This window comes from Crocodylus porosus, unplaced genomic scaffold (assembly GCF_001723895.1).
Source record: "Crocodylus porosus isolate Cpor-Errol unplaced genomic scaffold, CroPor_comp1, whole genome shotgun sequence".
NCBI classification, from domain to species: Eukaryota; Metazoa; Chordata; order Crocodylia; family Crocodylidae; genus Crocodylus; species Crocodylus porosus.
Genome location: NW_017728907.1, coordinates 53,699,973 through 53,711,726, shown reverse-complemented (window position 1 = coordinate 53,711,726; position 11,754 = coordinate 53,699,973). Strand labels below are relative to the sequence as shown.

The following is an 11,754-nucleotide window of genomic DNA, read 5'->3' as shown; positions in this document are numbered from 1 at the left end:
AAGTAAGAACCCATGTTCTGAGAGACAGGAAGGGGCAGGCTGAACCCGTAACTTAGTGAGCCTTTAGCCAACATCCTGGTTGGTGTGATTGCATCAGTTATCAAGAGCCTGACCCCAAAAGGTGTGAACAGCCCTTTACTCCCATTGAATCTAAGCATCTGTCACCTTGCAGGTTCAGTCACAGAATCATAGAAAATGAGGGCTGGAAGGGACACCCAGAGGTCATCTAGTCCAACCCCCTGCTCAAAGCAGGACCAGCCCCAAATCAAACTGCAATTGGAGCTCTGAATATCAAAAAGTTTTGTACCACAAATGAGTGCAAACAGCTCAGACAGCAGAGAAATGACAATGCTTAAACTGGATTTGATTTTTCAAGTATTTAAGAAGCTTCATCAGTCTGTACCTGTTACAAGACTGAGGGAGTCTATGCCAGCTGACCTGCATACTGATAACAGTTTAGCCAAACACTGCTCAGCATAAAACCTGTCCATGCTGAGCTCTGCTGCCACAGCTGTACTCCCAGCAGCACCCAAGCCGGCTGGTTTTAAGTTAGCTGGGTTACAGCTACATGAGTCGCAGCTGCTGCAGTGCTGACAGTATAGCGGTACCCCAAGAGAGCTCATCGCTTAACATCATTGTTTTGTTTGTCAGAGACAGATTCAGAACAATGATCAATGTCCTGGGAGATGCCCTTGCTGCTGGAATCATGGCTCACGTCTGCAGAAAGGAGTTCACCAAGGATGGCGATGAGGTAATGAGAGGACAGGCCCTGCAAGCCAGAGACTACATCTTGCATTCGTGTATTCTGGTTTGTCCATTATGTTCACAGGGAAGAACATGAGGGTCTGTATCACTTCGCAGAAGTGGGTAGCAGGCGTAGCACAAATGAGAAGGGTGATGTTGGACTTGTCATCTACTGGGGGAGGTGCAGGAGATGCATTAAGGGGCTTAAACAACTGGCAGGAACCTTTTCATGAGGACTGAAATCTCCTTCCCCCAGAGGTTAGAATATCACCAAGCAGGGGTAGCAGCTGGGCCATCCGCACTGCGCACCCCAGGCAAGCAGGCAGCCAAGCAAGCAGCCCCAGGGCTTTTTAAAATTGTTGGGAGAAGGATGCATATACAGTGCAAGGCATGTGGTTGAACAGATTTTAAGAGCCAGAATATAGTGCCACATGCCTTTGTGGAACACATGCTAGCACCCCTTCCATGGGCCAGGCCCCCCTGGAGCTGTGAATTATGGTGGGGGGCTACCTAGTGCTCTACACAGGCCAGATGTAGGTGCCTAAAGTTTCTCTCTTATGGGTAACTCACCCTCCTCCCATAGGAACATGCAACAAGCTACTCCCACAAAATATCAGCCTAGTGAAAGTATAGCTGGGAGCAGAAGCAGGAGGGTAGAGATCTTTGAACAAGTGTCACATGTGTCCGTGTGTGAGAGCATGCACGCTCATGTGCATAAGTATGTAAGTAACACAGAATCCATCAGGTCAGCAAAAGGCAAGTGCTGGGTGTATTTAGGATCCCAGCGGAGAGTTTAGCACAGCTCCAAACACTGCCGTTGGAATCACCTTCCCCCCCACTGCTGCCCTCGTGCCACTTGCATTCCTCTAGTTGGCCTTTTCACACCTTCTGCATCACATACGGGCCCTTGCTTTCCGTTCCTCAGCCCCATCCGTGTGACCCTTCCACCGCACCACTCCATTTCCTTCTCTTGGTGTTTTCATCCCTTCCTCCCCTTATGCCTGACACAGAAAGGGCCTAGTCTTCATTCAGATGCCTCTCCAGAGCGGGCTGCTCTCACTGCTGCAAGCCCTGCTCACTTTGAGATGCTGGGTCCCTATCACTCCACTTCATAGCAGTTCCTCAAGACGCTCCCTCAGCCAGGCCAGGACAGCTCATATCAGAGCGCTTTGTTCTGCTGCTCCTTCATGGGGCACATTTCTTTTTGGGCACCTTGAGCAGCACTAAGCATATGAACCACAGTCAGTTGTTTTACCCATCTTAGCGGCAGGTCTTTTTGGTGAGCCCCATGCTCGCACCGGAGGCAACGTGCATGAAACAGTCCAACGTTTCCTGCTTGCTTTGCTAGGGCCTTTTCCTGCTCGGCACCCTTGACTCCTACCAGTCTCAGATGGAGCCCTTAGCACAGAGCCACTGCTTATCTGGCCTGTCTAGGATACGGGTCTCCTGCCAGCAGGTAGCAGCTGCCACCGGAAAGCCACGAGGCCACGTTCCCACTCAGGCGGCTCCTGGGGACTGGGAATCCACTACCCCGTCCATGTCCACGATGCTGCGGCAGCATAGCAGGCATAGCACCAGCTGTTAATGGGGATGCAGCTACCAGCAGGAAGTGTGGCTACATCGACACACCCTTTCTAGTGGCTTTGGCAGCAAAAGCCTTCTGTCACTCACGGGACTACCGCTGCTCTGGTACCTCAAGGAGCTGCACACCGTTTTTCAGGCAGAATCTGAACGCTGCTGCAAAAATACTTAGTGGAGATCAGGCATTTTGGGTGTTGTTTTATAAGTGTGCAAAGTAACTGCAAACTATTTATTCGGGTAGAAGGCTAGGAGGTTAGGATGATCATCCTCATCTGGCTTCTTGCGTAACACCAGGCTCCTGCCATTTATTTCATGGCTGTATTTAGAAGTCAGGCTGGGAGCACAATGTTCAGGTTTCACCATGCTTCATTTGAAGAAAGATACAACAAGAATATAAAATGCCTCCTAAGGGATTGCTCAGTTGTTTGCAGGGAGATTTTTCTCTATGAGGTGCTCAACTGCCTTCAAATGCACCATCAGCCCTCCTCGTGTCTTGGCTGCATGCTTTGTGTAGTTAGTAATGTATACTCAAATGGCAAGTTATCTCAGCTGCAAGCCCACCCCGTCCCTCTGCCAATGTTTACGTATTATTTTCCCCATCAGCCCTTCCGATTTTCTATTCTAAATGATATTTCAACCTGTTACTCTTGAATCAGTCAATAAAACTCTCCCTTCGACTTCCCATAGCTCCGACCACAAATACACATTAGCTCTGAGGCTTAGAAGGTATAAATAACAGGGAGGCAAAGAGGTGCCGAACTTGAATGAACCATTTGTCTGCCTAATCATGTTGTGACTCAGCTCTGCCCCACGCTTCTGAGAAAAACCACCCCCGCTGTCGTGCCATTCGGCAGTGAGGGGAAACATTGTGATCATGAAGTCTTGTATCTGACTGCATCTGTCCCAGAAGCACTGGGATTTGCAGCCCTCCCAGCATTTCAGTTTAGCTTAGTCCAACTGCAGATATAACTTTGGCTTCACTTACTTGGGGAATGTTACAGCATTATTGGCCTGGGTCAGACCTGGAGTTATGAACAATGACCAACAGTGGGTTGAACTTGTACTTTGTACAGAGCGCCTCTTTTTGCTGTTTGTTGGTATTTTTACAGTACTCATTCAGGGCAGAAGGAACAGGGCATTTAGGTGCCCAGTGATGCAGGCAGGAGTTAGCACCAGATCAGGCAAAGCACTTAGGCACCTACCATGCCACTTAGGCAGGATACGGATGCCTGACCACCTATGGAAGGCCACGGGCACATAAGTTTTGGGAAGTCAAGTTGCTTAGGCCTCACAACTGTGCTACTGCGCATGCCCACAGGTACCACTGCCATCATAGCTGAGCGGAGCATCCCAGCTCCCGTCTCATGCCTATTTGGGATTCACAAAGTAGGCATTGCCATACTGGAGTCTCCTGAGGGGCCCAATGCAGTAGACATGCTCCGAGCCTGCCTGCGTACCCTGACAGCACTGCATCTAGCAAAGCAAGGCAGCCACAGTCACTTCCGTTCAAAAAAACCCAACCCCCCCTCACATGCATATTATTCAAGGACTGCTAACGTAAAGTGTGTAAGCAGTCCTGAGCATGGGGGCAAGAACCCAGGAAGCGCCCTTCCAGACACATGCCTTCATTGCTGGACTGCAGAGTCACACTCCCTTTTTCTTGCTAAGTCTCTCTCTGGCCCCACAAATCTTGCCTTCTTGGCTGCACTGTGCTCCAGTGATGGGATGAAGAGTGCCCCCCGCCTACCCTCCCTTCCCTGCCCTACCTGGGCACTGCAGCGTTCTTCAGTGAGGGGGAGACGAGGAGGGCACAGAGCCCAGGTCCCCAGGACCTAGGCAGGTGCTTTAACCACTAGACTACCGCAGGGAATGTGGCAGTAGCCATGCTTTTAAAAAAGTAGGAGCTGGCTCTCCACACCAAAAGATGACTTAGGCACAGAAGTCTGAAGGGTTTCAGGCTATGCATCCCAGTCCCACTTCGGTGCCTAAATCAGGGCTGTAGGCAGGCACCACAGCCAGGGTGCCCGTTGGGGTTTCAGACACACACAGGGCACGTGTTTTATCCAAGGGGCTCTTTGGGAATCCCTATGGGCTGGTTTAGACAGCACCCATCCCGCAGGCTGACAACCTTGCATCCCTTTCTGAGTGCCACTGCATTGTACAGATTTAGGGAACCTGGATGTCTGCCTCAGGTTTGGAAAGCCCACTTTCGAAGCCAGGCACCTAAAAGTCCACAACTGAGGTCCTTAAAAGCCCTGCGAAGGTGCTGCCTAACCCTGGAGGGGCCTACATTTTATTTTTGAGCATAAGAGCCCTGGCAAAGCATCCTCAGTCTTGACCTGTTCAGAGCCCACGTAACGCTTAGGTCCATTAGGACACATAAAGCGGGGGGGGGAGGAAGAAGAGGAAGTGGTAGTGATGCTGTCTATGCTTCTGCAGCTGTATGGTGAGAGAACTCGCCCAGGACATGGAGACCCCAGTTCTTTTCCCTGCTCCACTGAATATTTCCCTGTTTTGCATCAAGTATTCAGTGGAGGTGGCAGAGGTGGGTTTGAATCCTGGGCTGGTGCTCTAACCACTCTGCTCCTGGATAAAAGGGAGCATGGGATCTGCTCCGGCCACATCTGGAAAGACGAGACTGATGCCAGGAAAGGGACTGTGGGGATGGAGGCACCTCTCTGTGGTGTGCAGCAAAGCACACAAACCCTGGAGAGGGGCAGGACTGAGGATGCTGCAGCATCTCCATTGGCTTGGTAGGTGGCATCCCGGCCTTAGGTGCCTGGCTTCTCCCCCACACTGGGGAAGAGTAGCTGTCAAGCGGCGGTGGCTCTCAGGCTCTCACTAGAGTGATGAGACAAATACAAATTAGACACTGCAACCTCAGACCTTTGAAGATTTAACCCTAAGCGGGGTTTACGAAAGCGCCTCTGCATCTAACTCTCATCGACTTCCAATCGAGATTTAGGCACCTGCTTTGGTCATTCTTCCTTGCCATAGATGTGCCTTATTAGGTACTCCAATACCTTTGTATATCTGGCCTTGAAAGCCCAATTCTCATTTAAACTAAGGCTCCTGTGGCTAGACAGACCTTAAAGCTACATTGCAGAAGCTGCAGATGAGCTGACTTTAAGTCCCCTTGATACAACCAGGGAAATGTTAGGGGGCCTCAAAGTAAATAAAAATCAAATCCTGAAGGCACCTTGCCTCTAAGTTTTCCTTATGCATTGGAGAGACTGCATGCAAACTCCTGAGATAAGGAAGAACTTCATTTTACACACAGGCGAGGACACGGACAGCCCAGAGCAGGGATAACCTACAGACTCTTGCTGTTTCCCCACACAGGTGCCACTGATCTGTGAAACTAAACCTATTAACATCCACCAGCTCATGGCTTACCAGAGAAATGGCTGCGTGAAGCACATGCATGAGTGTCGTGGACCCGAAATCGTGAAAGTATTTCAGCATCACATACCTGTACAAGTGGAGCAAGAAGAAAACCCAGTGGAGAACCACACGCGGAAGTGCACCAGTCAAGACCACTGCACTATTGAAATCAATGAATTGGAAACAAACGTGTAATCGCTAGACTTGATGGTATCCAACACCCTGTGACCTGATACCCAATCGCTACCTCACAGCTGGCGGGCAGGACTCTGCCTTGAATGGAAAACCGTGGAGTTATTGCCACACTGCTTGTACTGGAGCTAGGAGACCAGCTGTGAATGTCAGAAAAGGCACAAGACGGGAAAGAGTCGGGGGCTGCTCTACTGGGATGATTTTAATACTGGAAACGTAACCAATGGACAGGTTTGGTTTTACTCTGGGCACAGCGTTTTGATTCCAGCATAGTATTGTGACACACCTTTGGTCTTTTTGTAAATTTTTTATTTTGACCCTTTTTCATTTTCTAACAAAAGCCTTTTTTTTGTGTGTGCAGCTTATTAATTATGACCACGACATGTATAGATTGCTTGGTACGTGACAGTATTTCAGAAAACAGACTGACGCTACTTCTTCTAGTCCCTCAACAAAGGAGGTCACACTCGGATTGAGAATAACACTAAGAAAACTGCACTGATTTCCTAGTCTCTCAAGGCAATTCTTTTATCATTCATAATGCTGCAAACTGACAATGGAGTGAAATCTGTATCCCTGCAGGGAAACATTAAAAAAGTAAGGCAGGTGGACACACTTTGAAGACCGGTATCAAACTGCACGGTCTAGTACAAAGACGCCTGGACTCCTGTAAAGGACAGTTTGTAATCCAAGTGCCAGATTCACACGTCCATGTTTTAAAAATCCAACTGCACTGGAGTCAGTCTCATATAGCCTCATATAGGCAGAGCCACGTCAGCCCTCACACACACACACACACATACCCACGCTGGTGCTAAAGAGTGCTTGTATATTCTCTCCTTAAACTTGTAGGCTCTTCTACTGTATATATGTGTAAATTTGATGCTCAAAGCTCTTGAAGAATATGCTTCATTCCAAGGGCAGACTAAACAGAGACTGAAATCCAGTACAGATGACTAATAGTTCGGCTCCGTGGGGAGTTAGCTGTGGAAACTGGCCTGTTATTATTCATTATACAGTGGTTGGACTCTATTGAATGTTGTCTCTCTTTCAGCTATCTACTGAATCCTTCAGTTAAAATAAAATCTGCTGGGTGTGTAATGTTTGCAATGAGAAGCACTTTTAATAAACCTGCCATTGCAAAACCTAGTTGTCCGTGTACTTCTAGAAGGAACATATTCTTGTTTCTCTCTTGAGGAGCAGGAGGGAAAAGCATGGAGTTGGGGGAATTTCTGGAAGTGGGTTTTAGTACCAGAAAAAGAAAATCACGGAAACTATTTCCTACCAAGCACATGACATGTACTTTGTGTTTGCTGCATTTGTCAGCTCCCCAAATCCATATCTGGTGCTATAATATATTGCTAACCATCAAGGCAACTTCCATGGGAAAAAATGTAAAATTAAGCAAAATAGTCTGGTGAGAAAGGACAAATTCTGCACCATTGGTCAAAAATACGAGTGCTGTAATGCATCCCACTAGTGGTCTGTGTGAGCTGTGTGTATTCACCTGCTCTTCAAAGCATTCTGGACTACTTCTCTCATAACCTACTCATTCAGTAGCCGCTTCTGTCTACAACATGGGTAGCTCAAATTTTCTGGCTTCAAACTACGAAGCCTGAAAACAACTGTCACATCTTCATTTCCTGTAACGCTGCACACGTCCAATCCACTTCCTAGCAGTCCGACCTGATGAAGAATGTCTTGCTTGCAAAAGCTTGTTTAACTCTATCCTAATTACATAATCAGTCCAATAAAAGGGATCACCCTAAGAAATCCTTGCCTCTTGCATAATTTCTGTTTCATCATGGCTACAGCACCACTCTTACGCTGCGATCATTTCTTAGTGTAATTTTTTCCATCATAATATTGATCATCATAAGATCTTGGTTGCACTCACCATGAAAACACTGGACATTTTAATGGGCTTTTATATTTGTAAGTAGTTATTTGGATAGCTGCTGGCCACTTGAGACAACAGATCTCCAAAGCCGTCTGATTTAAATGCTAATGATTACTCGTGTGAAAATTCGGATAGGTAGCGTATTATCTCCTCTTCTAGTCGAAGAGCAAGAGCAATAGCATAGGCTTCAGTCAAGGACACCCTATAAATAATAGAAGAGCTGTAAATATTCAAAACAGTGAGTTCCTGAGCAAGCCCAAGATTAAACTGCCTACATATGATGAGCCTGCTCAGGTGGCAGTAGATTCGTGGAACCAGAAGAGGTATTATATGCACCAGAGACTGGGCCTCATCCTCCACGGTCTTGTCCCTCACACAGTAACTTGTAACAATTCAAGAGGCTGTAAAATCCTAGCATTCAGAACTGGTTTAGAGCATTTTAGAGCTCTTTTGCATGAGTGCAGATGACTAGACAAGGCGCAAGACAGCCCCAACATTAGTAATGGGTAATCTAACCCCAAGTACATTTTGGACAAGTCTGACCACATCCTCTGATCCCAGGATGCCATTGTGTGCCAAGCAGAAGGTGCTGCTGGGTTCCCAGCCAGCAAAGCTACATGCTGCTTTGAGCCAAACAGTAAAATGCAAATCCCAGTGCCTGCCCCGAGTGATCTGGCCTAATCTCATCTATTCTAATCTATTTTATCATTATTTTTAGGGAACAGGTCATCACAATTTTGTTCTGTTGCCATTAGGATGGTTCCTGGGCTGTACACGCAGCTGTTTTACTCTCACCTGTACAGCTCCTGCTCATAATACACTTTGATGTTTGCTGCAACTTTCCACAAAACTGAGTATTGCTTTCTTATTTAGAATCCCAGAGCTTAGGAGTCAGCTCCTACCTTTAAGCGTGCTGCTTCAAAACCATCATGCACTTCATTTAAACCATGTGTAATGTCACCCTGTGCCGGGGATTCATCTCTTTTGCTCCATGGTGCAATGACAGCAGAGCTGAGAACTCATCTTGAAAATGCCTCCAGGGGCTCTTCCCCCGAATCTAGAGGAGTGGCAGTCTGCAGAGTAATGAGCCTCAAGAGAGCCAGTCAATCCTAGCATCAGGATCCTGGGTGGTCCAGGGTAGGACTGGAAGGGACCTCCCAGGCAGTCAAGTCTAGTTCCTTGGAAACAGAACTAGGATTCAAAAATGACCCTGATACTGTGGGAAAATGGTCTGAGATGGAAGGAAATGCAATAAGTGCAAACTGTACACACAGGGAGGAATAATTAAATGAGTAAATGCAAACTGTGGAATGACTGGCTGACTACAGTACTACAGAAAAGGATGTATGAATTACACAAGCTGAACAGGAGCTAACAATGGAATATTGTTTGAAGAAAGCCAATAGCCTAGTGGGATATTGTAGCAGGAATGTCATGAGGCCTCCCTGGCAATCCTGCGTCCTGGTGTGGGCACCACACTGTAAAATAGATGTGTACAAGCTGGAGAGGGTCCAGAGAAGAGCTGTAAGAGTGAGAACCAGTCTAAAAAAACGTACGAAGTATGTAGAAAAGACATTTAAAGCTGAGTCTATGTCCGAATCACTGATTCTCCGAATCAGCATCAAATCTTTAGATTTGGATTCAGCCGAATTGAATTGGGGATAGCGATCTGAATCAACGAATTGAATCACTGTCCCTGATTCGGGCTGAATCCAAATCAAATAGGGCCCACTTCGCACACCCCTGCTGTATATCTGTTCATGCCCATTTTGCTATGATCACTGACCGTCATCCTAACCATAAATCTCACTGGGACCTTGGTCTGATGTATCCACCTGTTTTCTCTTGTCTTATGTCCAAATCAAATATGCAGTCCCTTCCCGTGTTGGGGCTTAAAGCCCACTTTATGGGAATAGGGGGCTCCTCCCTAGCTTGCTGCTGCGGCCATATGGCTGAGGGCAGGCAAAACTTGGGAGCATCTGAACGCCAAGCCTTCGGACTTGGGCCTGCACATAGGATGTCTGCCAAAAGACTTTGGAAATATCTGAAGCCCTGGGTGGGGGTGGAGGATGTTTGCCGGTTGTAGGGCCACTTTGGTTCTGGACTGACTCACGGATTTGGACTTGATTTGGCTTGGAACATGAAAAATTTCTTATAAAAAAAAACCAACCTCATCTTTTCAGGCTAGCTGTGTAGCGACCAACACAGTGGGATTCTGGGGCCTGCAAGGCATATCACAGTAAAGCAACAGCAACTGTGGCAAGCAGCACAATGTACCATTGCATAACTTTGGAGTGCAAACACTAGGGTTTTAGCTATGCCCATTGTAACCATTTCTATCGATTCATTTTCCATGTCTCACAGTTTGTTTGGAGCAACTTGGAACAGGGGTGCAACTGGGCTAGTAATGAAGTCCATATCATTTTGTATGCGTGGCTCTATTCACATTTTCCAGCGACATATCACATTTCAGTCCAGCCAAAATAGTGAAGTTGCTGACTGTAAGTTAAACTACAACTTCTGCACTGGTGTACGTGTCTCATATGGTGTCCCAAGGAGAACAAGCATGTGACCTTTATATGTTCAAAATGCTCATAAAAAAATTATCAAACCATCCACAAATTACAACAGTCTCTTCAGGGAATAAACCCTGCTTCATGTGGGAAGAAAAATGTTTCTGAACTGGCAGCACTCATTCTCAAGTTGCCTCATTCTGCTAGAAAGAAAAGAAACTGATAGTCTGAAAAACAGACCCCAGCCTCATCTGAAAAGGGAGCGGAGGTACGCGTGAGAGGGGGCAATGGGCCGGATGCTTTCATTGGAGGACATATAGAAAATTGGGTCAAATTCCACAAAAAGGAGCATCAGTCTAATGATGCCTAATTGGTATCACCTCTGCGACAGAGAATAACTCTAAAGCAGCTGAAGTAGCCTGTGGAGGATTTTGCAAGTGGCACAGAACTGCTGAAGGGGCCACTGGACCAGGGGAGTGTCACGGGAGGAAAGGACATGACAAGGGGACCCAAGTCCTACCAATTCCTAAGTGCTCTCGGCAACCAGCTTAGCCTGCAGACACCCGGAGGTTGCTTTAATTTACTCTGGTGAAGAGGCCAGTACAGACACAGCCCAGAACCGGCGCTGCCGGAGCAACTTTCATCCGCCCACATCCAGCACGACCCTTCTGGCACCAAGGGTCTGCCCCCGATCCTCTGCGGGAATGGCAACCGCTCCCACCTTTCCCCTGTCCAACGAATGAAATGAAATACACTTGGCCCTCCTCACAGACGGTGTTACACAATACAGCTTCACGGACTCAGCGACTCCTATGCCGAGTTACGCCATGTGAAAAACTAGCCCACAGATGTCTAAAACAATGCAACGATTCAAACAAAACCCCACTGTGAGCTCTGGAAGGGAGCTGCAGCCCAACCAGGGTTGGGCCCAGTGCCCTAAAGCCTATAAAAGATTACACACTCATAACTATGAAACGATGAAGCTATACTTGCTGCATTAGCAATCGAGCTGCATTTACAAAATGAATGAGTAAATCCAGATTAGGCTCCCTCACTTCATCCTGGATCTATCTGAGAGTACGGCTTGGGGGTTTTGTTCACAGAAGAATTGGTTTGCAGTACTGTCATGGTGTGCAAGAGACTTAGCCTTGTAGCCAGATGCGTAGCTTTAAGGTAGGCTTTGCCTTTTCTGTGCTGCCCATAAAACCAAGGAAACTGCTACCAGAGGATGGTTGAGGTGCAAGCAGCGTGTGCAACGTGGCAACTGGGATGAATCTGGAAGACCCCCACTGCCTTTGATCTTGCACGGTGTTTTGCGCTCCTGCGGTAGTCTCCCTGCAAACACATGCGTTTTTACATAGGATTTTAACTCTGCATCGTTCTCCTAAGTGGAGAAAGTAGATAGGGAGTTTTGAACTAGTCGACCAGCTAGCTGAAGGC

At 47.4% G+C, this 11,754-nt stretch overlaps 1 protein-coding gene across 1 annotated transcript in view; it reads left to right on the top strand.

Moving 5' to 3' along the window:
* SLC1A7 (solute carrier family 1 member 7) overlaps positions 1-7,047 on the top strand; it is a 97,298-nt gene extending 90,251 nt beyond the window's left edge. The window contains exons 10-11 of the mRNA XM_019531454.1: positions 652-751; positions 5,668-7,047. Of these exons, the coding sequence (XP_019386999.1) occupies positions 652-751; positions 5,668-5,904 (337 nt within the window). The 3' untranslated portion in view covers positions 5,905-7,047. The remainder of the gene's footprint in view (positions 1-651; positions 752-5,667) is intronic.
* Positions 7,048-11,754: the final 4,707 nt, after the last annotated feature.